General features: G+C 51.1%; 1 protein-coding gene across 3 annotated transcripts; it reads right to left on the bottom strand.

Annotated features, from left to right (window-relative positions):
- Positions 1–466: 466 nt before the first annotated feature.
- On the bottom strand, positions 467–24353 carry KLHDC3 (kelch domain containing 3). 3 transcript variants are annotated; one of them, XM_072857175.1, is made up of 11 exons: positions 24176–24353; positions 16955–17190; positions 14383–14559; positions 11988–12103; positions 10574–10645; positions 10132–10345; positions 9762–9848; positions 7071–7179; positions 1784–1857; positions 1327–1405; positions 467–1108 (listed from the first exon to the last, which is right to left on the bottom strand). In XM_072857175.1, exons 2-11 carry the CDS (start codon positions 17106–17108, stop codon positions 1042–1044), a joined length of 1149 nt encoding a protein of 382 aa, XP_072713276.1. In that variant the 5' UTR covers positions 17109–17190; positions 24176–24353; the 3' UTR covers positions 467–1041. The 3 variants fall into 3 exon arrangements, with proteins under 3 accessions (XP_072713276.1, XP_072713278.1, XP_072713277.1); XM_072857177.1 differs by lacking the exon at positions 24176–24353 and adding an exon at positions 23697–23906; XM_072857176.1 differs by lacking the exon at positions 24176–24353 and adding an exon at positions 18800–19139.
- Positions 24354–24430: the final 77 nt, after the last annotated feature.

Below are 24430 nucleotides of genomic sequence, written 5' to 3'. Positions count from 1 at the left end.
CACTGAAAACTTCCCTAACTTTCCCTGCATTAGCTCTGCTACAGTTGCCACCGGAGCTCCTTTTCACGTCAGACACCTCACCTCCACAGGAAGGGGCTCGGGCACAGCTCTCTGTGCCACCCGGGAAGGCTGCTCCAGACATTCCTCCACCTCCCTCCCTGAGGCAGGGAGCTGTGGGGCACCCACCTTCCTGAGGCAGCGCAGCCCAGGAGACACGCACCGTCTTCTTCCCCACCTTCTTGCAGGGCAGCACAGCCCTGGGCAGGAGGCATGCATGCCAGGGCAGTGCTGCTGTGGGGGGCCCAGTTCCCCTTCTCCCACCCCAGCCAGGGCCGCAACTCACACCAGCCACAGCCCACAGCTGCCATATGCCAGTGGTGGCCTGCAGCTGGTTCAGTCTCTCCACTCCCACACCTTCTCTCCCCCCAGTTCACCTGCTAGGACACACAGAGCAGCAGAAACCATGTCTGCCTCAGCGTTTATAAAACTCCCCCCAGTTGCTGTTTTACAACGGGAGCTGGGCAGAGGGTCCAGCTGGGCCCAGGCCCCCACATCAGGCTCAGCTCAGGGCTGGGGCCTGCCATCCAGTGCCAGGAAGCTGGTCAGTGCTGGCAGGTGCAGGTGTGGAGGTCCCTGCTCTCTCTCAGCAGCGCAGGAACAGTTCATAGCCCGAGGCCAATCCCAGGGCCGTGGCTGGTGGTAGGAGTCGATTCAGGCCCTTGGAAAGTGGCCGAGGACCAGGACCGCACAGCTGCAGCTCCACAGGCAAGGGGAAGGAAGGCAGGAGGTGCTGGAGCCATCAGCAAGGAGGGGGGTTCACAGTTGTGCTGCTGGGGCGAGCCGATTTCTTCCCCAGCAGCCTGCTCTGCCTGCACAGTCATGCTGCCCCAAGCGTGACAAGGGCAGAGGGAGGCCTGGCTAGGGCAAGACAAACTGAGCTCACATGTTCCTTGCTTGAAAGGGCTAAAAACTCATGCAGGCAGTGGAGCAAGAGGTCAGTGTGGAGGGGTGAAGGCAGGGTGGTAGAGGGATGAGCCGGCATCAGCCCTGGGAGGAGACGATGGGGCGGCTGATGGTGCTGTTTGTTGTCATGGCTGAGAGCTCCCATCTGTAACACACCGATGGTACACACTGAGAGAAAGCACGAACACACTGCCCAGGGCTGGAGCAGCTCCGCTGCACATCAGCCTCGGCTGTGGTCTCCAGCCCAGCCTGCCCCAAAGCTGCACAGTGCCAAGGAGGACCCCAGGCAGCCCTCAGCCAGGGCTGGAGCACTCCAAGGACAGGGAGGACCCAGGGGGTGACCTCCCAGAAGGCACGCAGTACCTGATGTCGTGGGGAAGGCAGGACTGGTCCAGGCTGTACTGAATCACTGCTAGCTTACACAGCGTCTTTAGACTGGGGCCTGCAGAAAGAGGGCAGTTAGCCACAGCAGTCCTTGTCTGGGCTCTGGGCAGGGGGATCCAGGCATCATGCAATCAGTGCCATAGCAAACAGGGCAGAGCATCCCAGCCATCCCTCTGAGGAGCAAGGGGTGCCCACCAGGGACAGGCTGGAGCAGTTTTCTGGGCTCCAACAAGAAGTCTGTGTGGAGTGTGTGAAGCACAGCTGCATCTCTGGCTGGTCTGCCTTAAGCCATGTACACCAGCCAGAGACAGCTGCCTGGCTCCAAGAGGCAGGCACCTGGAGCCATGCAGGACATGGTATGGTACTTCACAGTGGGGGCTGCTCACAGGGCACCTTGTGGTGAGAGGCGCAAGCTGGGTGGGGAGTGCTCACGTACTGAAGTCGAGGATGTAGAGATCTGAGTGATCCATCAGGTCGAATTCATCACCCATTCCCTCCTCTGGAGACGGGCTGCAGAAGCCAAGCAAAGTGTGTCAGTCAGTGCCAAAACACTTGTACACCACTTAGGGTCCCCTGGGCTCCCCAAGGGCTGAGCAAGTCCAGGACTGTTCATGGCCTGCCATCCCCACGCAGGGACCCTCTGATCCCTCCTGTCCCTCTGCTTTCCCCAGCAGCACCCAAAGTCATTACGCTCCCAGCTCCTCACAGAGCAGGCAGAGCTGCACAGAGCCAGGGCTGCCTGGCTGGCCCAGCTGCAGCAGTTGAGCAGGAACACACACCATCTCCTCTGCAAGCCATAGCAGGGAATGTGGGAGCTGCCTCCTTCTCGCACACGACCACAGTGACTCTAGCTGCGAGCCTCACCTCACCTGCCTCTGTTACTTTGCTGCACCTCCAAGCACAGGTCCCACTTTTCAGGGAACATCCCTTTTCTGTTCTTGTATATTGACGAGCTTCTGGTTGGTTTCACACTCCTCCTTCCCCAGGTACCTCCCAAACCACTCTCCAACAACTGAGCAACCCTGAGGCCTCCCCCAGAACTGTGGCACCCACCCTCAGGGCATGAGGAGGGTGCTGGCAAACAGCTGCCTCCAGAGCTGAGGCTTGTTTCAGGGCTGTATTTGCTCAGCAATTTCAGTGGATCCAACCCTCCAAAGAGCTCCACTCAGAGAGGCAAAGCTGAGCCCTGGGACGAGACTGAGGATGACTCTGAGCAGGCTGGAGAAGGGATGTCACAGCAGCTCCTGAAGGCAGGCATGCTTACACAAGCATCTGTCCTGCTCTTCATGTGACAAACAGGCCCCATAGGCTGCCCCACAGGGCCAGACAGCAGGCAGGGCCAGACAGACTGGCATCACCTGGAGAACCCAGTGCACTGTTGGAGACTAACCAGCTTCACAGCAATGCTGTATCACAGAAGGCTGCCCTTATAACATATTAGGAAACACATACAGAACAAACTGCCTGGGCAGGTAGGGGTCAGCCCATCCCTACCTGGCCCCAAACACCACATGGGGCAGCATGGCACAGCCCACACTGTGGCTGTGTCAGACCTTTTTACAGACCTCAGGCCAGCTTCACCTCACTGCCAAGGGGAGGCATGCAATTGGAAGAACATCACATGGGACAGACATCTGATCTAGGAAGGATCAGACACCACACAATGGCACAGTATAAAGTCCAAAAAGCTGTGCTGGTGTCCCCAGTGAGGTAGGTGAGAAACTGGATACCCAAGAGGACCTTTTGTACGGCTCCCTAGTTGTGCTGCAGGGCTGCAGATCATGGGAGCCATGACCTATCTCCAGAGATGGTGGCAGACTCAGCAAGTAGCTAGTGGCCATCCAAATTTTCTGCAACCTGGAGAAGCAACAAAAGGAACCATATGCTTCAGGCAACACTGCTGTGCTCTCCCTGCCCACCTCAGCTCTAGCTTCCCAGGGCTGCATGAAACATTTGCAGACTGCCACATGCCATATGTTACTCATGAGTCATGCCATGGAAACCTGTGATTCTCCTGTCTGTAAGCTCTCAGGAGCACTGATGCTGCTGGGGACAGAGGCAGCATGCACTGTACCATACTGCCCCAGCACTGCAGTGGGCCAGAGCGTGATAAGCCAAGCTGCTTTCTCTGAGGACAATACCAAAGGTGCTTTGCAGAAGTTCAACTTTTTCTACAGAGGAGTGAAGGCAGCAGCAGAGAATAAGCACCTGAAGCAGATGCTGAGGCCTTCACATGGCTTAGCAGCAGCTCTTCCCCTCTTTGTCTGCATTAGTCGTGTACCTGCTGCATTAGCACAAACTCTCCAGCAAAAACCCACAGGTTAGCAACCTGCAGCCAGGATAACATTCTATTTTATTAGCTTGCATTCCTCTGACTAGGCCAGCAGCTGGACTGCTTTTGGGTTCTGCTGCATGAGCTGAAGTTGTGTGCCAAGCACAACAGCACAAGGTTTGAAACAGATTCTGCCCAGCCACACGCTGTTCATCACTCTAGTTCTCATATGGTTAAGATCTACTGCAATTATTTCAGCACGGACATTAAGATGTTGTAGAGAAGCGTAGAGAAAGCAGCTAGGAAACATCTGCATGGCAGCGCAGGCGCAGACATTTCTCAGTCTGACCACAGAAATCACTGTGGGCTCCAGCCACAGCTCCCTGGTTGTGCCAAAATGGGGACAGCATTTCAGAAGACTGTAACTGAGCACGTGTCAGGCACTGATCAGTGCAGCAGTCATTTTAAGCCAATCCCAATTTGCCGATACTCCCGTCTGATGTTGGTCCTGGAATGCTAGTGAGGAGCTATGACTTCAGGCATTTCTAGGGAACAGCCAGCCTCACCTATGGTTCCCTGCCTCTGCAGTCTTGATGGAACAGCCAAAGCGCCTGAGAGACCAGTGACTGCATTCCCTAGCACAGAGAGACCAGCCTGTATTGGAACAGTAGTGCTTGGGCCATGGGAAAGCACTCCCACGGCTGATGGTTGTTTGGAGAATTTGAAGGAAAGGCAAGTCCTGCTTTGGTTTGTGACAAGGCAATTTAGTGCATCCTCACTGCTTAGCTGGGACCTCAGGCAGTGACTTCTCACCGCAGTGTCACTTGCTTCCCCACCTATGACCCACTAAGCCTCACATCTCGCAGGACACGAGACAGTCCCTGCCCACCCCCCCCCAGTTCCCATAACCCCAGCACAAACTGCAGGACACAGCTCACTGCTGGCAGAGAAGACCTGTTGCTGATGGGTCCCATCTGCCCGGATACAGGCAAGAGCCCCTTTAATTCCACCCTGGTGTGTTCGCCACAGCACAATCTAATCTCACATCCACGTCACAGGAAACCCTAGACCATCCCTTATCTTTCAAAGGAAAGCCAGCAGGCACCACATCAGTGGTTTTAATCACCAAACTGCAAGCAGCTAGGGAAAGCCTGGAGTTCAAGAGCAGGAGAGCCACAACTCCCAGACAGCAGGGTGCAGGGCACCCCTTTGCCAGCCAGAGCCCAGCAAAACTGCTTGTTCCAGCTGCACAGCAACTTGGCGTGTTGGCAAATACTCTTGGGCCCTGCACCAAGCACCCAGTGAGAGCCCCTTCTCTCTCAGACTCAGGCATTTCCAAGCCTTGTCAGGGAAAACAATCCTCAACCCAAACCTGGATCAGCATCTGTTCAGCTGTTTTACAGCATTCCCTCTCCCTCTCGTTGTCCCTTGTGGATGGTCCCTGCATGTTGAAGTGCTGGTGGGTTTTGGAGAAAACCAGACCAGGGCCACAACCATGACACAGCTAACAGGAACACTGAGCTTAGCGCTACATGACTTCCTGGTCACTTAAATGGGACACAAGTGATAGGATTGCTGCTGGCCCCAGTGAGAGACGACAGCTGGGGCAAAAAGACCAGGCTCTGGGCAGGACTACAAAATAAACTAAGCATTTGGATGCCACAGGAGCAGGCAACCTGCAGAAGTGGCTCTTGAACAGTTTACAGTGTACATGAATCCTGTAAGGGAAGGTAGGACACAAAGGGGTTTTGCCTGCCCGTCCCCCAGTGCTGCTGCCTAGCCAGCTGAGCCTGCCGGCTCATCCTCCAAGCAGCCCTGCCGGATCCCCTGCCCTGTGTGCTCCCCTCCCCCTCCCCGGGCAGGGCAGCACAGGTCAGGAGGCAGACCACAGGGAGTTCTCCATTACGACGACTTCCTGGAAAACTTCTTATCTCACCAGGCAGCTCCAGAATACACCTGATAACTGTTACAGGAAGTGAGTAGTCCCCACCCCCGTCTCCCCCTTCCCCAGCCTGCAAGACCCTCCTTCCAGTCCAAGCAGGCCGCATTCCTGGCTGCCGGCAGCTCTTCCTATCCCAAACTAGTGCTGATGAACCAGCTTGCATTGGGGTTGAGCCTGGATTAAGGAACAAGTTGAATACTGAAGTCATTTGGTGGAGAAGACAAGGCACTGCTGCATTGCCTGGCAGAAGTGGACCAAACTCCAAAAAGCTGGTGTCACGTTTGTTGTGATTTGCTAGCGTTTCCTAGGAGTGCCTAGGTTTAACATCAGAGTTCAGCTGCAGCTGTAAAACAAATCCACACTGCAGCGTCTGAGAGCATCCAAAACCGCCATCAAGCCCTACACCAAGCCTTCTACTGTATGGAGCAGCACCCAGTATCTATTGAGGAGACCAGATAAACTAAGCACCTCTGCATACCTCACCTGCACTGACCACTCCCTCACACACACATGGACATCCTACAACCAAGCACACCCCCCTGAGAGCTCCTGGGGCCTGAAGGCCCTTGACTCCATCACACACTGGTATGGTCAGCCCATCAGCAGAACCTGCCCTGCCTTGTCCTCTGCCCCAACTTGTCTTCAAAAGTATCCCCAAAAAGCCACTGCCAGGGTCCCAGAGAAAGCCCCAAAGCTTTCCAAACCATGTGGAGGGCTGAAAGCATTTTCAGATGTCTCTGCAAGGTAGATGCTGGCAAACAGACCTGTGCTCCAGAGCTGCAATTTGTCATTCCAGACAGCATAGAGTGTGTCCTGGTGATGGGCCACTTCCTTTCCTTTAGCAGCTGTTAAGGCTCTTGGCCACATCCAGCAGCCCTGCACCCTGACAAGTATCACTTCCAGTGTTTGACAGCTAAATCCTTAACACCAGGTCCCTTTTGTGAATGGAAACTTTGCTAAGCAACACTGGCACAGAGGGAACATTGCCTTGTCGTGTGTATGGGCTCCTCAAACAGCTCCCAGCTGAGCCAACATCCCACTGCAGCTTGGCAGACACCACACTTGCCAATGAAAGAAAGCAACTCTGGTCGGAGAAGCAGGGCAGCATGTAGGGGAGGATAAGTCAGTCTGAGGTCTGCTACAGCACAGCAGACTAGGATACTTGTCCTTCTGATGGCAGGATCTCCTTCCCCCTCCCCACCACCTCTTTCACAAAAAGCTTGACCACTGCAAAACCCCTCCTGAACAGCACGTTACATACTTCTGCCTCTACTTGTACAACAAGGCTTGTCACCAGGTGCTTTACAAGCTTACATGACATCTTCAGTCTCACCCTTGCCTTTTTCTAGAGGACCCCAGATCTACATGATTTCTTACATTTGTAAGGTAGATGGACAGTTGCCGTGTGCCTCTAAAGTGCATCTGACTACAGCATGGGGCAGAGCATGGAGGGACACTGTGCTGAAGGGAATGGCAAACCCTCTCACAGAGCCACCCCACACAACTCACCTGGTGCCTCCAAAGAGAATTATTTTGTCCCCCACTCTGCAGCAGCACTGCCGGCGTCGAGGACACGGGCCTTTCCCCTTGGGCTCAATCTTCCTCCAAGAAAGAGAAACTAAGGGGCAGAAAAGAGTCACAGCTTGTCACAAGAGCCTGGCCAAGAGCCGGGTATAAGCAGGTTATGGATTTAAACAGATCACAGCAAAACTGGAGGCTCACTGCCCCACAGACACCAACTAGCCAACATCCACCCTCCCTGCTGACCTCTTCTCGCTGTAACCAGATGTAACCAAAATGATTAGTTCATTCTTTTGTAACTAAGCAACATAGAGATAAGAACGGGGTAGGCAATGCTTTAATATTGTGTTTGTACACCTATGGCTATGGATATGCTACTATGCCCAAAGACAATTGGACAAGGAGTAGTACAGACATGCTGCTATGTTCCCAGTACAGCCCCAGCCCATCTTGACAACGAGTCAAGGGTGGTTAGAATAATTGGTTTGTGTTAAGGGTGCCAAATCATTGTTAGGGACCATGCACCATGAAGAAGGGAAGCAAGTTACATAAGGTGATATTGCTCATGTCCAGAAGAAGGGGTCGACTAAAGGACACACCTGTACGACCACCAGAGACCCCCACAGAAGCCCCTCGGAGCTCAAGGACGCATGCATAATGACCACACAAATATGATAATTAGTTCTGGGAAATAGAATGAATATGCATGGTCATTCCGGGAAATTTTATGCATATGTATGTAATCGGACAATATAAGTTTCAGTTGATGTAACCTGCGGTATGCATGCTAGGTGGAATGATCCCCCGTGCATCCAGCACCGTAATAAAAAATGCCTGCTTCTTAATACTGCATTGGTGTTAAGGAGTTTGATTCCCGATTTCGGTGACATTGCTAGCAGCAAAATGACACACTTCTATGAGGTTGTTACTGAAGTGTTGCTTAGATGCCAGGCACAGCCCTGGAGCTCTGCCTGCTGAAGAAGGGAGTTGCAGGTCGAGGCCTTTTGCTTGCAAAGCCTGAGCACCAGGACCCACGGGCTGCCACGGCAGCAGGTCACGCATCACAGGGAGCTGTACAGGGCAGGGCTCCAGGAGCAGGCAGGGAGGCAGCCTCCCTTCCCCAGCACCCTGCTGGGGTCCAGCTCTGGAGGAAGACCCGGGAACCAGCTCCATCTGCTGGCAGCCACTGTGAATGCAAAGCATCCTCGCAGAGTGGAAGCTGCTGGGACAGCCTGGTTGTAGGAGCATAGGGAACTGAACCAGGTGGAGAAGACAGCAGCCTTTGTCCTTGTTGGTCTCTGTGGCAAGGATGCTGGGGGTAATTAATCACTAATGCACAGCACTGAAACCTTCAGGAGCTCTCACACTAGCTCATAGATCAGCTTGGGGAACAGCAAGTTGGCAAACAGCTCAGGCAAAGCAATTAGCAAACAAAATCAGTGGACAGCGAAAAGCGCTCAAGGACCCCAAAATAGCTCACAGTTGACAAGGCTAAGTGCAAGGTCCTGCACTTGGGCCACGACAACCCCATGCAACACTACAGGCTTGCGGGAGAGTGGCTGGAAAGCTGCCTGGCAGAAAAGGACCTGGGCGTGTTGGTTGACAGCCACCTGAATATGAGCCAGCAGTGTGCCCAGGTGGCCAAGAAAGCCAATGGCATCCTGGCTTGTATCAGAAATAGTGTGGCCAGCAGGACTAGGGAAGTGATCGTGCCCCTGTACTCGACACTGGTGAGGCCGCACCTCGAATACTGTGTTCAGTTTTGGGCCCCCCACTACAACAGAGACATTGAGGTGCTGGAGCGTGTCCAGAGAAGGGCAATGAAGCTGGTGAAGGGTCTAGAGCAGAAGTCTTATGAGGAGCGGCTGAGGGAACTGGGGTTGTTTAGCCTGCAGAAAAGGAGGCTCAGGGGAGACCTTACTGCTCTCTACAGCTACCTGAAAGGAGGTTGTAGAGAGGTGGGTGTTGGTCTCTTCTCCCAGGTAAGAAGTGATAGGACGAGAGGAAATGGCCTCAAGTTGCGCCAGGGGAGGTTTAGACTGGATATTAGGAAATTTTACTTCACTGAAAGGGTTATCAAGCATTGGAACAGGCTGCCCAGGAAAGTGGTTGAGTCGCCATCCCTGGAGGTATTTAAAAGACGTTTGGATGAGGTGCTTAGGGACATGGTATAGTGGTGGTCTTGGTAGCGTTAGGTTTACAGTTGGACTCGATGATCTTAAAGGTCTTTTCCAGCCTATACGATTCTGTGATATTCAGGCTACCAGCTCAAGAACCACCCCTTCTGCTGCACATTTTGACCTGGTACCAAGCGAGTGTGGTATGGTGATGCTGCAGCTCAAGTTGAATAGTTTCCTCAGCTACAGTCTCTCGCTTCCCCATATCTTCTTTTCTGCCAACACTTCTGCATATTTAAGAACAAGACCAAGTTTTGCCAACCACCCTTTGATTAGCTCTGTCTTTCAGCAATACTTCCTTTTGCACTTTCTAACTGCAATTTGGAGACAGTCTGAGGATGAACAGGGGTCCCAAGCACGGTAGCAAGTTCCTGCCAATGCTGTCAGAAGAGCGAATTCCTCCCAAGCAGGCTCCTAGCCCTTGGAAAGTATGCTCATCTGAGCACTCACACACTTGAGGGCCTTGAGCAATATCACTGCAACAAGTTAAAAGCATAAATACCTGGATTAAATTTCCAGAGGTCGTGGAAGTGTCTGTTCAGGCGTGCGTTGTAGCCACCAAATACATATAGCTCCCCATTGTAGCTGACTGTGGGGAGTAAGCACAGACATCAGTGTGCCACCCAAGGTAGAGCCCAGCAGGTCCCTGTCCCAACATCAAACACAAAGCAAAAGTGGGCCACCTTTGCTTATATCACCTTCATGTGCAGGGCTACGCGCAAGGCTTTTCGGTGGGCAGCAGCTTTCCACAGAAGCCAGGCTCTGTGCACCCCTTGCTAACCCACATCTCCACCCAGTGGACCAGACACCCCTTCTGAGGCAGGCAGGAATTTCCTTCCACTGTCCTCCTCTCTCAGCAGACCCACACTCACATGCTGAATGGCTCCGCCGGCCTTCAGGGAGCACTGGAGTTGGAGGGGAGTCCAGCCAGGAGTTTGTTTCTGTATCAAATACTCTAATGCGGTTACAGTAGATCTCATTGTTGGAGTGAAATGGCCCAAAACGATCAGCTCTGCCACCAAATACATACATCTTTGTTCCAATGATGGTAGCTGAATGGAAGTCTCTCCAGCGAGCTGGCGTACCCTGCAGGGACAGAGTAAAACAGAACAAGAGAGAGAATGCAGATTACACCCAGGGAGATGACACACCTTGCTGGGGAAGTTGGGGTGGCTGCCTTCTCCTGGAGAACTTCCCCTCCTGCAGATCCCAGCCACACCAGACAGAAGCTGCGAGACAAGTGTGGGCATCTACCCCAGAGAATAGCAGATAAGAAACTTCCTCCACAAACCAGAGTGAAAAGTAGACACTGACCTTGGCAGAGATTAAGGTCCACATCATGTTTGTGGTGTCCAATTTATGGATATCGTTTGAAAAGCAGTCAGCCTGGAAGACAGCAGGGCAGTCTGGTCACAAAGGGACTAAGAAGCCTGGTCACATCTGGCCCCAGGAAGGATGCTGTCCAACAGACCTGGAGTATCCCTTTGGAGTCAGTACTTCCTAAGAGACATGGCGCTTGCTCCAAAATGTTAGGCTAGGCAGCACACTTATCACTTAACAAGAGGGAGGCAAAGCTCATTTCTCCTCAAAAGCGTCCTGTCTCTCCCTGCAGCTTTCCCATTTATTTGGTGCTCACTTCCTCCCCCCAAGGCTGTCCTGCCCATAATATGTACATTCACAGCAGAACCCTGCCTCCACTCCATGCAGCGACAGAAGAAAGGTGCACTAACAGGACAGTCAAACTGGCTCTGCTAAGACCACCTGATGAGAGGTAGAAGTTAAGATTACTTCTAGGAAGCCAAACATCGAGGAGCAGATACGCTCACAGTTCTGAGGATCCCACCAAACTCGTCTGCAGCTAGCTGCCTGGAAGAGCCTGCATTCACAGGAACAGCACAGACTCCTGCTCCTCCAGGCAGGGAGATAGCAGTGAGACAGCTACAGGTTTGTTTGGTATTGGTTAAAAACAAGCCACACTTGAACTGCTCCTGCTGCTGTAATCAAGATCATGGATTTGGCATGCTATTGTCCTCAGAAGAAGGTTCTGCCATAACAGAGCCCTAGCTTTCTTCCAAATAAACAGATGTGATTTGGCACAGCTTTTCTGGAGCCTGGTGACAGGCTGAAATGATATTTACCCACTTCTTGAGCTCAGAGCACAAGGGTTTGCTCAAAGGAGCATTAGACACACTGACAGCTAGTGCAGGATGACCTTCAGCTCAAGGTATTCTTAATGGGAGGGCAAGCAAGGGTTTGCTTTGGGGATCAGCAAGATGTGAGAGCAGGTACAGAATACAGGGAACTTGCACCAGATTAGGACAAGACCTCACAGCAACACTGCAGACATTGGAAAGTTATTTTTTCTGGCTCATTTCTCAGCCAAATTAAAATGAATGTAGATCAATATATATTTATTAAAAATGTTGTGAATTTATCTATCTAAATTTGGCTGAGAAATGAACCAGAAAAAAATTTAATATATATTAAAAAAATATATATATTTTTACCTCTATATATCTATATTTTGGGGGGAAGAAAAAAATCCACCATTTTTTTAGGCCTACTTTCCAAGGATCTTCTCTGCAAAACAATGAGCATAACTTGGGTAATTAATGCCATAACTTTGCTGAGTTATAAGATGAAAGCAACTATGGATACAATTATGTCCTAGGTAGGAACACCCTCTGTCCCAAGGGATTGCCAAATAACACTGAGAGAGACTACTCACCAGCTGTTCATAGCCTCCAAAGATAAACATGCTCTTTGCCAGGACACAAGCTGAGTGCCCATCTCTCGCTCCTGGGACCATTCCAGACACCTTTGGCGTGAACCACTTGTGCGTGTCTGAAACAAAACAGGAGGCAACGCTAAGAAAATACAGTAGATGTTGGGATGGGATAGCTCTTCACTACTGTTCTTCATTTCTAAGACAGATGTCCTTCTCTTTCACACACAGCACCTGCTTCTGCAGAGAGGCTGCAAGCTTCTTCAGGCAAAGCTAGCTGCCTGAGCCTCCACAGAGGGGGACAGTGACAGAGGTCTCAGCTCCTGGGCATGGCCGCTGACCCTGCCCAACCTGACAAATAGCTCACATTTTAAGTGTGAGTAGTACAGCACTGCTTGAGCAATGTTGTTTTTATTGAATCCCTTGTGAAGCCTACTTTGTGAGTCACTTATCAACTCTGCATTTACAATTTCAATTACAATGAGGCAATGATGCTAAGTGGCTCAACTGACCTCATGGCATGGAGATGCTGACTAACTGACTGAGGAAAAATATCTCTCAAATCCAGGCAGAAGCCAGTTAACTACAAGCTCACCATGTCAACAGAGCTACTGTGCACATCCTCACCTCTGCAGCGCAGCGCACTCTATCTTATCTGCTCCTCTTGTTACATTCTCATCCCCTCTTCAAGGGGAGCCTTCCTCACTCTCCACCCTTCCCAGTTCCCTTCACACTGCTCCCCTTGAGCCTGCACCAGCCAGATTCAGGCCCTCAGCCCACATGCTCCAGGGGTTGGCTTGATTTAGGGGAGGACTTTAAATCCAGCCAGAGCTCTTCTCCATGCCAGGGCAACATGGAGCCAAGCCAGCAACTCGCTGCCAAGCACAAAGAGGCACCTGTCCCAAGAGCCCAGAGAGGCACAGATAAGCCTTGAGGCAGCAGGAGACATTCCCCCCACGCTCCCTAACTGCTGCGAGCTGCCAAGAGCAGTGCTTATTTCAGGAAGCAGTAACATTGGAGTCAAAGCAACATTCTTCACAAGGATAACTTCTCTGAACTTGGCCTGTGGCCAGAGCTATCCACCTAGGCTCCAGCTGGAACCACACAAAGGGTCTTGCAAGGTCAACAGGATCCCTGGGCAGCCTCTAGTGAGAAAGCTGCAGCGGCTATCAAGTTCCTTTCCTTCATGGGGCTGCTTCCAAGCCCAGTCACACGGTAGCAGCAAGAGCTCACCCAAGCACAACACGTCAAATTAGAGATGGAAAAGACCTCGACTTGTGATCTGCTTGACACCCCAGGGGACAAAATTGCACTCAGCCAGGACTTCACCCAGCCTGATGCGACTCCTACAGTGGAACTTACACCACAGACACGGGACTGTGACCGCCAGCCTCACTTTCCAGGATTGGCAGAGACAGGCACAGCGTGTACAGACAGCTGCAGAGAGTTTGGACCAGGACTGAAGTCTGTCCTTTCCGTTAATTTTCACTTAATGCTGAAGCACTGGAGTTGGCAGGGAGACGAGGCAGCTCCTACTACAAGGCATCTGTGTAGGCAGAGGTTTACTGGTGGCTTCCCAGCTGCATCTATCAGGGGAAGGGGGAAACCCTGTACCCAGAGAACAGCTCCAAGCTGCGAGACATTTCCTGGCAAAGAAGGGAACCCATGACCAAGTGCCAGAGCAAGCACTTTCCTTGCAAGTCCAGCAAGCCAGTTACTGGTCAGTATTTAGACGGACCTGCGTCCAGAATCCAGTTGTACTGCCTTCCTTTCCTGACACTCTTGTCCACCCAGTTCCTGATGGTGCCTGTTCTCCCCAGGTGCTCCAGCAGCGCTATGGAGAAGCCAGCCGAAAGGCTCAGGGAGTTCATCTTTCAGGTTTATCTAACTTGACTCATGCCTTCCTTGATTTTGCCATCCTGTCCCTGACTACTACTGTGTTTTATTCCTCACTCCTTCATGCCTTCAGAAAGACCACCCTGGAGAGGAACCACAATCCTCAAAAGCTCTAGCCCCTTCTCGCCGCAACCTTCAGCCACAGTTAAGGAATAATACACCACACAGAGACAATGTTTCAGTTGTAGTTACTATCAGAGAGAGCACACAAAGCTGACAGAAAAATGAAAACCAGTTTGATTATTAGACAAGTTCAGTAATCTCTGTTCAAAGGCTTTTACAGAGAGTCAAGTGTGCAGACACACAGGGCACCCTGCTCCCCTTCTAAACCTGCCGAAACAGCCAGCAACACCAATTCCCTATTGGCACCATTTCCTCCAGCCTGTCAGTTTGTAGAGAGACTGAGCGACAGGAAAACAAGTTGGGGAGCAGTGTGGTGGGGCAGAGAGAAGGTCTCATCAAGAGCAGTTGTGACAAGGAAGAGTGAGAAGCTGGAACTTACTGACATCAAAGGCATAGAGTACGTTGCAGGCTCCCTCGGTGTCGTTGCGACCACCCCATATGTAGACGGTGTCATCTATGAGCACTGCTGAGTGCCCATACCTCATGTAGGGCACCTCTCTCACATGGTCTCGGCTGTTTGTCCACACTGGAGGCAGCTTGATCCAGCGCAGAGACACTGAAAGCACAAGTTTGAGCCCATGTCAAATGCTAAGCCGGCTACACGTCCTCACAGGTCACAACCCACCCTGCACGGTGCTTTTTTCCCCCCCTATGACAAGGTGCTAGAAGCAGTCTAGTAAAGCTGTGTCTGACCCTGAGTAGTAGCTAGTTAAGGAATATGGAAGCACAGTTTTCCACAGGCCCCCTGTCACAGGCAAGACTACAGGAAGTACTGGAGGACCAGAGGACTCTGGACAGAAATAGGCTCCGTTCTGCATCAATTACACTGAAGAGGTTTCCACTCTGGCTCATCCTAGACCGTGAGTGAAGGTACAGCACACACGCACCAAAAAAAAAAAAAACAACCCAAAAAACTGGGAAAGGAAAAAGAAAAAGTGCAGAGGTGATAATGAGTGCAGACACTACTTCAGGCTAGTGACATTTCTGAAGAGACGCAAAGCTGGAAGAATGGGCAGCACAGGAATAATTAACTGCAGCAACATGCTAGGGAACACACCTGAAGGCATCATTTGGCCTTGCAGGAGTACAGTTTAAGTAAAGCAACGCAGCAGCTTTGTAGGAACAGGGTTTGTTTGCTTTTGTTTTGTTTTTTAAGCTTTAGATGAGGCAGCTGTCTGTCTCCTTTACCCCCATCCATACCTGAATTCTCCCTGCTAACCTCACGTTACTAATAGGAGTTCCTTGTAATTACAGGTTCTCCTTCCTGGCACCCTGTATGTCATGTTCAGCAGTAGCCAGAGCAGTCAACAGATATTACAGGGTTTAATGACAGTGCAAGAGTCATAGCAAGTGTTACATGGCCATTACATAACAGCACCCAGACACCCTCCCTCTACCGCACATACAGCCTCCAGTTTTGTTTTCAACATGGAGATAACACAAAATATAGCAGAAAACAGTCTGAAGTTCCCCTGAAATACTAACATAGGGAAAAGGAAAGGGTCAGGCATCTTAAAAGGTGAGCATGTGAGCACCTACCCCAGAGGCAGAAAGGGCACTGAGGAAGCACAGCCAACGCTAAAGTCAAGCTAGACAGGATGTTTCCGACCTAAAACACAGTCTTCCTCTTCGGAAGATTGAAAGATATAATTCAAAATCTGGTATCTTGGCTTTAGCACTGGAACCTGGCAATGCTAATTGAGCAAGGGCTTGGGAAGCCAGTGTCACCTCCCATGTGGTGGCTGCAGCATCATGACACTTTAATATTTGGGAGTGGTAAGAAGGGAAGACAATGCAAGAGCATTCCTTTGGGCACAGTAATTATGCTTCCACCATAAGAGTGATGCTCTACTGGCACGTTTTACAAGCTACAACATTCAACTGTCTTGAGTGTGAGAGCCCAGTCTCTCTGGATAGAGATGAATGTCTTTGTTCACAAGGTCTTGAGCTACACTCCCCTCTACACTGTGAGCAGGTCACCTTGGCAGCCCTGGGTAACCAATGCCTTTTATCCACTACTTCACGAGTCAGTCTTCTCCACAGTCAGGTTTAGAAGAGTGAATTCACTGCGTCTTAGAGAAATTAGTGTCATCTACAAGCCACATGTATGTTAGGAGAGCATTCAGCATGCTGTCCAGTCTGCAAAACTGATCATTGGTTCTCTGCTCTCCTCTCTTGTTCAGCTGGACCCATCCAAGCATCTCTGCAGTTTTTCAACCACCTGCCTAATTATAGGGAAACACTTCATGGACCAGCTCAATAACCTATTCAGTTCAAAGAGCACTGAATCAAGAAAAACAGCCTCTCCCAGCACAGTCATGGCTCCAACTCAGCCTCCTGACAGATACTGGCTATCCTACACAAATGGTTCCAGCTCCAGATGCTTTTCTAAGTCACATTGCGAACCTGCATGATAGCTGCTGCCAAAATGGGAAGGCCTCCATCCTAGCCACATACCCCTACTGACTCCATCATGCTGGCAGCGGTTGTCAGCTGCCCCCACAGGGAAACAGCTCAGGACTCTAAACCTGGAGACTTAACTGAATGCACTGGCTCCCACCCTACCCCTTCCATGCTAGGGACAGCTTAGTGTGGTCATGCTGCAAACTGGATGGGAGGCCTGACCCAGCTAAACATCACCTCTTTGCACCTAGTTGAGTTAGTGTTCAGAGAGAACAAGGACAAAACAAGCCATTGGATATGTGGTTACTTCTAGTGAGTCCTTATCCTAGCAGTCTGCTGAACTACAGTCTCTCTGTGCTGGGCCCTGTCCCTGAAGCTGAAAACACAGGGCTGCAAAAGGGAAGAGGCTCCCATCTGTACTGATAACTTTTTTAGAAATTAGAGTCAGACAGCATGTTAGAGCGTAACATGTTAAGCAGTAGTGGGCAAGAAAACTAATAACTGAGCCTAGCAAGCCACTCCTTCATGCACCCCAAGGACACATTTACCTGCATTAAAAACATGGACGTCAATCTGCCGCAGAGTCTCATAGTCTTCTCCAGAACAATATCCGCCAAAGGAATAGACCTTGTGACCAACGGCCACAGCCGCGTGGTTCACCCTCCGCGGCCCACCTTCCAAGTGCACTGCCCACCGTAGCATTCCTCCCTGCAAGCCAGACAGTCTTCAGGGCCCCCAGCACCACAGCCGCATGCTTCCTGGGCCACCACGATGTCACCTGGTTCTGTAACAGAGACAGAATGCTAAAATAACACGATCCATCTTGCAGGTCTTCCTATCTTTCTTGAGTGCCAACTACAAAGGACACATCGCTGTATCTTCAGTCATCTGCCTCCCAGCTGGAGACGGTGTTACGCTCCCACTGGGAAGGAGACACAAGGCAGGTACTGTAAGCTGAGCAAGGCTCAGACAAGCAAGCAGAGATGCCCTCGCATACAAAAAACCTCAGGGTGGCTGTACAGGCAGCCCAAGCTAAGCACCTTTGGCAAAGGCAGCCAAGTGCTGCGCGCTCAGCCATGCCCTGGTCATGTACACATCATGTACGCACCAGAACAATTTGTCCACATGAATGAAAACACACAGTGAGAGCCAATTGTGAAGGTGAAAAGAACAGAGCCAGAGGGAAGAGAGCATGCTCTTTGGATCAGTTGTGAGAAACAGCAGAGGAAAATATAAAAAAAAAAAAAAACACTAAAAAAAACCCCCAAAGAACCACCCCCACATAAAGCAACCGACTCCCCAGTACAGGGGTGGACTACAACACTAGCATTTGGACTTATTGATTTGAGCACTAGGGTCTAGCTTAATTAAACATGAGAGGACAGAAACCCCCTAGTCAGAGGAGAAAGTTCTTTGCTAATGATCAGAATAAGGCCTTTTCCTCCCACAGCAAATCCAAGCATAACTAGGAAAATTTTGTAATATCATATCTCAGTTAAGAAACTGATATGCTTCACACTTCAAACAGGTGGCTTAGATCAGCTCTTAGAGGAGTCACCACAGCTGATTTTTGCAGAGATTCTCCTTTGGATCTAAGGATTTGGAGCATAGTCCTGCCTGGGTGCTTCTGAAAAAGCAGGTCAGTTCAATTCTTTAACAGTCTTCCCCCAGCTGAAAAACAGCCATTAGAAGAGATGTTAGTGTTTCAGACAGCCTAAAGAAAATTCTTTTTTATTGCTTGGTTCTAGCTTCTTGGAAGATGCAGTCAGTACGCTCCCACCCCACAGCCAGTTGTAGCATTTGCAGAACACAAAGAAATTTGAGGATGCCTTAGAATGAGGACTAAAATTCCTACACATTTCCTCTGTCCCTTTTCTTTTTGGAAAGTACTGAGTGTTCACAAGGAGAACTTCCCTCCTCTTTAAAGTTTCTGAAATAGTTGGAGAGCAGCAAGAAGGGGCAGTGCCATGCTAGTCTGCTCCAGTCGGCCTCCCCTGGCCCTTCAGTCAAGTGGAACCACCACTCACAAACAGGCATCCGTACGGCCCATCAGCAGCCTGATCACCACAGCATTTGGCCCACCTGCACACTCCCATTTTATCGCCACCTGAGGAAAGAGTCAGAGACGCTGCCCAACAGGGAGCTCCTGGCGTGGAGCAGAGCTTGGGCTTCCAGCTCCAGCCATGCATACTACAGGCAGTTCAAAAGCATCCAGAAACCAGTTGTCTCATTCCAGAACTCCTAAATCTTGAGAAAATTTGAGTAATTGCTTTTTAAAGTTATTTCAAGTTGTTCCCAAAATAGAGACTGGCAGCCAGAGCATGCTCTGTACCTGAAAGTGACAGCAACAGGACATATGCAAAGTCCAAACAGAGAGCATCCTGCAGTCTTACTTGTAAGAGATGAGCGCAGACCAAGGAGTTCCTCCTGTGAAGCAGCTTCTTTCTGCGGCAACCACCGTAACCTAAATCGCAGTCAGCAACCCAAAAAGTCACATCAAGCTTTTCTCCAGCAGAGCTGCTCCAGAAGAGCCCAGGAACAGCCCCCCTCTGCTACAGGCCATGCTTCACTGTATGTCTAGGACCACCTCAAATTCAGATCTATCAGGTTCGGGTTTTGTTTTTTAAATTACTTTTTTTTTTTTTAAGCCAGGCAGCAGCTCTTGTATAAGTCCTCTGCAAAGCTACAGAATAGATGAGTTTCCATGGAGACCACCCAAGTCACCTTTCAGGCTATTTTGAAGGCTTCACATATCTAAATCTGTTTCCTGCCTCAGTCATGAGTTATCACTGAAAAATCTAACCAAGATTTTCCTCAAAATTGGTTCTTGGTTAAGTGATTCTGTAAGAGACTCCTCTAGGGGCTTAACTGGACTCTATCACCAGTGCCAATATTTTCAACACCCCTCAGACTGAGCCTGATCCTGGAAGATTAAGAGGATGAATCATATTTCCAAGTTCTCCACTTGGTTCCTCCTGGGGCAGAGGAGCACAGCAGCCTGGTGTGGCAGGCAGGCATCGTACCAAACTGCTTGCCTTTTTTGCCAGAAAGGCTGGGAAAATTCTTCTTCACCCTTGGGAGTTCACTTAAGCCGTGTGCCGAGGAGCATGCTGCTGTCAGAGCAGGACGCTGGTCCTTTCACTCCAACAAGAGCCGGCTACCCTGCCTGAACATGTTCATCATTAAGATTAGTCATAGGAACACAGGAAACAAAGGCTGTACATCCTAAGAAGTTAATCTGGTCAACTGAGAGACAGCAGCTCAAGGCCCAGCTGGTTACACTGTAGGAAATGATGTTGATGTTGTAGCAATGATGTTGCAATGTTGTTTTCTACAATTACTGGGAAAGGTTTTTCCAGAGATGAGCCCTTCCCGGAAGGCAGGTGGTTGTATGCAGGCCCGAGGTGGTGGTGGGGGTGATGGGGTTGAAGTTGGCTGCGCTTCACCTTGGCTCGGGACAGGGATACCCCCTCAGAGCAAACACAAAGCGTAGCCAGCACAGCCTCTTGCTGCCACTTGTCAGACCCAGGGCACACAGAAACACTCATTCACTCTACGAAAAGAAAACAATCAGAAGCGTGAAGCAATCCTTATAGGACCATATATTAAAAGACAAAGGAAAACACAGGATTTAACAAGCTGCCAGGGATTTTCCAAACCCGAGTGCTCTTTTCTACACTGTAATAAAAACATCCAGCCAGACTCCATCTTCTTCTTCTGCCACTGGCCACAACCCTACCCCAAAACTGTCACAACATCTTCCCGCCTTCACCAAGCACTTGTTCTCACCTTTGCAGCCACGCAGAGGTCCACCCCCTTATCCTCCCTGCACAGCCCCACAGCCCCGTCTCCCGAGGACCCACCGCTCCTCCCCATGCTTTATGTGTCCAGTTTCAGCCTCTCTCCTCTCCTGCCTTTTTTTGAAATTGTTTCATTAGAGCCATCTTCTGTCCCAAAGTCAATTTTCCTCCTGCAATCCCCCTCTCTGCATTACCTGCAAATATGAATTAAACACATTTTTTTCTGTCCTACAACTATGCACACTGTTAAGTTCCATTTAAGGTTTTGATTTCCAATTATAATTTATATGATATAAAAGAGGGCATAAATACACCACCTTCCAATCTCATTCCTACGAGGACTTCTTAATAGGAGGCATTAATACACTTGACATCAGGCAGTGTGCCTTTAAAGATTGCACAGGGCACAGCCAGGGAGAGAGGGGAACAGCAAAACTGACATCAAACAATTTACTAACAATTTCCCCCAATGTACAATATTGAAGTTACGCAAAATACATTCTGCAATTTCTTGTTTAGGAGACCAGCAACAGGGAGGTAGGCTATAAAATACAGAAATATTGATAAGACAGAGGCAAATTGTACCAGAGAACCGGGAGGGTGTTGGCTGCAGGAGACAGTACACGTCCCAGCTCAGGCAAACCAGGTGCTTTTTCACTCTGCACCGCAAACCAAAGGGACAGTTAGTGACACTAACATTCATCATGGATCAGAGGAAGGGCTTTCACACCACAGAAAAATTAAGCTTGAATCATTTAAATCATAGAAGCTATTGCCTCTGCCAAAAGCCAGCAGGGTAAGAGGAGGGTTGCCTTCTACATGGATTCATGCAGACACTGAGCTAAGTGTGTGTCCCTTTTCTGGATCCTGCTGAGACACCCCTCTCCTCCCCAGAGCTGCACCTCTTTTAGAGCAGCCTCCGAAGTTCATCTGCGCCCGCAGCAGAAGCTGGTTGAAGGTCTGAGGAATCTCCTCCGACTGATTCAGCATGTCCAGCAGGAGTCATGCCCCAAAGGCCCCAGGAACTATGACCATATACTTATAGGGAGAACAAAAAGCTCCCTCAAAACAAGCAAGTTTCTTGTATAGTGAGAGAAGAGATTTTCTAGATGAAACAAAACGAATGAAACTGCACTCCCACATGCTCTGTTAGCTCGGCATACGCTGGCTCACCTTAGATCAGGAAGCTCTGGCTGCTTCTCTTCCCCCAGTCTCAGCTGGGAGAAGTGATGCACTGAGCATCCTGACCACACGCACGCACACACTCGGGGTCTCCTTCGCAGAAGAGCTTCTGTTCAAGTCACCGCTTGCTTTCACTGATGCACGTGTCAGCTCTCCACTTCACCTCTCCAAAAACTAATAGATCTTTCCATTTAATTTTGCACTCACACAGGCAGCAATCATGCAGTCTTCACAACTCCCCATTTCCCTGGTCTGGCACAATCTATCCAGAGTTACAGTCAAGCACAGAGAACACAGAGAAATTTGGGTTGAAACCCTGGCAGGTCCTGTCATTAATTGCCAGGAATAAGAATGTTTCTAAAAATCAGGTTACACTTCACCTACTGTTGAAGTACTAGATGCTGATGATGCTGGAAATTAAGTGAGCATGGCAATGAGCTGTTCCTGTGCCACTAAGCACAGGGAGTCTAAAATTTAAAAGTGCTCAAAATAACCTGCTGTGGTCCCCCAGAAATGCCTGAAGCCCTCCACTGACTCTGCACAGCACCACAAGCCCAGGTACACACTTCGAGAGTAAGTGGTGCAACAACAGCCGTGGGGTGACAGCAGACTAGTTGTCGCTGCAGTCAGGTGTGACACCTGACCACAAGTGGAAGCTCACAAGTCTGTTAGCAAGAGAAATAGCTATGGACGTCCTTCAACACCTCCCTTGTTATTCGTCAGCGCTGACATCCAGCAAAGGGAGCACAGCAATTCATCTGGGCCATTTCACTGCTCAGCAAGGGAACAACCAGTTTTTAAGTCAGTTCTTCGAATACAGCACTTATAGACAACACTCCCAAATCTCTGGCTGTGCTGTTGTCTGAAGATGCACATAACGCCTGAAACAACTTTAATCCTAACTGCCCCAGCTTACACCTAACAAGAGCCTACCAGCACAGCAATATAGCCATCCGAGATCACCAGAAAAATCACTCAGTAGTTTCTCACTAGCATACCTTCCAAAACTGTTGTTGTGACTTGAACAAAGTGGCATAGATGGGAAAAAAAAAAAAAAAGAAGTAATCATGGTTTTTGCAGTCAGATTTTCCAGCTGTTTGTTCTATTTGCTTTAGACTTTCTATTTTGAATCCCTACAATTAACTATGAAAACATTTCATTCGAGGTAGAAAGCTATTGACCATTGCCAAGTACAGCAGCCAGCTGACAATCTTAGAACAAAAATATATATCCTTGGATCCACTTCTTTGCGCAAAGAGAGTTCACTGGGCTGCCTTGTTCCTCTATGCACACAGAAAGAAACCTAGAGCCATTCTGAAAGCTGCTCAGATTAGCCTTGCTGCAGTCAATTCCCACAGCAAGGGGGAGAAACCCAGCAGAAAGTGGCCCGGATTTTCTGGGGCTCACCCTGCCAGCCCCAGAATTACAGCACCACCCCAAGCAAAGCAGCCTACTGCCCCTGCAAAGTTGCTCTGGAGAGCAAATCCTACCGTGTGGCGGCCTCAGTCCCGACTCCGAAAAGATGCCAGCCACAAGGTTTAGTAACACTTAAAATAGCCCAGCCAGCTCAACAGTCCATATAGACGGTTCTATTTCAAGCACATCCAACTTACTGTTAGAGATAGCACGAGAACAACCCACTTTCTTCACTCATGCTTGACATTTATCTGATGCTTTGACTATTTATGCTAAGGCAGTGTGAAATTGCAAGCTTGCACATTCAGCAGCTTAGACACTCGCAACACAATTCCAGCGCCAGTAAACTAGGCAGTGCTAGAACAGCCCCTGAGCTTGTTAACTGAGACTGATCTGGAAGCTCCTGTTAGACACGGGAATCACAGACCACACTGCTCAGGCAGAAATTTATTCCAGAGTCCCTCCCTGCAGACAGCAGCACCACCTCCTTATTTTTGCCCAAATATTTTGTTCACTGCTGACTTACTTTTGCCCAAAGCCCAGCTAAGATTCTGCACCTACTGACCTGACTTCTCCCCTCGCCTCCCAAACCCCACCACCACTTCTCTACAGAGCGCGCCTAAGCTTCGGAGATATTCCTTGACCCCCTCTCCCCTGCCAGGAATTTGTCCCGGCCTCTGGCTACTGTCAAGCTCTTTCTGCCACGCCAAGGGCAGCCCCTGGGAGGGAGCGGGCTCAGGAAAGCCGAGGTGACAGCTAACGCGGCGTTTCTCGCTACGCAAAGCCGCGCCGTTTTCTTCCCCCGCACCCGCTGTCACACCGACACCGGCACCCTCCGGGCCGAGCGTTTCGCTGGGCTCAGCCAGGGCGCACCGGTGCTCACCGCGCTCACCGGTGCCAGCCGTTGCCCGGCCTTGGCGCACGGGGAGCAGGCGCGAAGCCCCAAGCCCGTCAGCGTGGCCAAGCCTGGGGGAAAGCGTAAACGGGCTGAAATCGCACAAGCCCGCGGAGATGGAGAGAGAAGGCCCGGCGGCGGTTACACCAGGGCGAGGAGCAGGAGGGCAGCCTCCCCGGCAAGGGGTCCGCCAGCCCCGGGGGAGGAGGGGGCCAGCGGGGTCGGCCTGCCACCGCCCCCCACGGGCCCCTCAGGGCCACCGCACGCCTCCAACCGCCGCCTCACGACCGGCGGCCGAGGGCAACCGGGGAGGGCGGCGGCCCCGCGCCCCCGGGCCCGGCCCTCACAGAGGGGCTTGGTGGTAGTGCCAGCTCCCCCACTCTCCACGGCCGGCCCTGCCGCCAGCTCCCCGGGAGGGCAGCGCGGGCGCCCCGCTCCGCCCCAACGGCCAGTCCCTCTCAGCCCCGGTCCCATACCTGACGGCGGGAAGGCAGCCCAGCAGCCCCACTCCGACGGCCGCGCCCGCCGCTCCCTGGGACTTGTAGTCCGGCGCCGCCCCGCCCGCCCGGCCCCGCCCGCCCGGGACCGCGGGCGCCCTCACCCGCCGGGGCGGTACGGCCTGGCACGGCCCCACGGGGCCCCTCCGGGGGTGCCGGGCCCAGGCCCCCCCTGGGGGTGGCGCCTGCCGTGCCCTGCCCTGCCCTGCCCTGCCCCGCCCCGCCATAGGCCCG

This window comes from Ciconia boyciana, chromosome 3 (assembly GCF_034638445.1).
Source record: "Ciconia boyciana chromosome 3, ASM3463844v1, whole genome shotgun sequence".
In the NCBI taxonomy this organism is placed as follows: domain Eukaryota; kingdom Metazoa; phylum Chordata; class Aves; order Ciconiiformes; family Ciconiidae; genus Ciconia; species Ciconia boyciana.
The sequence above is the reverse complement of the archived record's forward strand: the minus strand, read 5'-3'. Positions and strand labels throughout refer to the sequence as shown.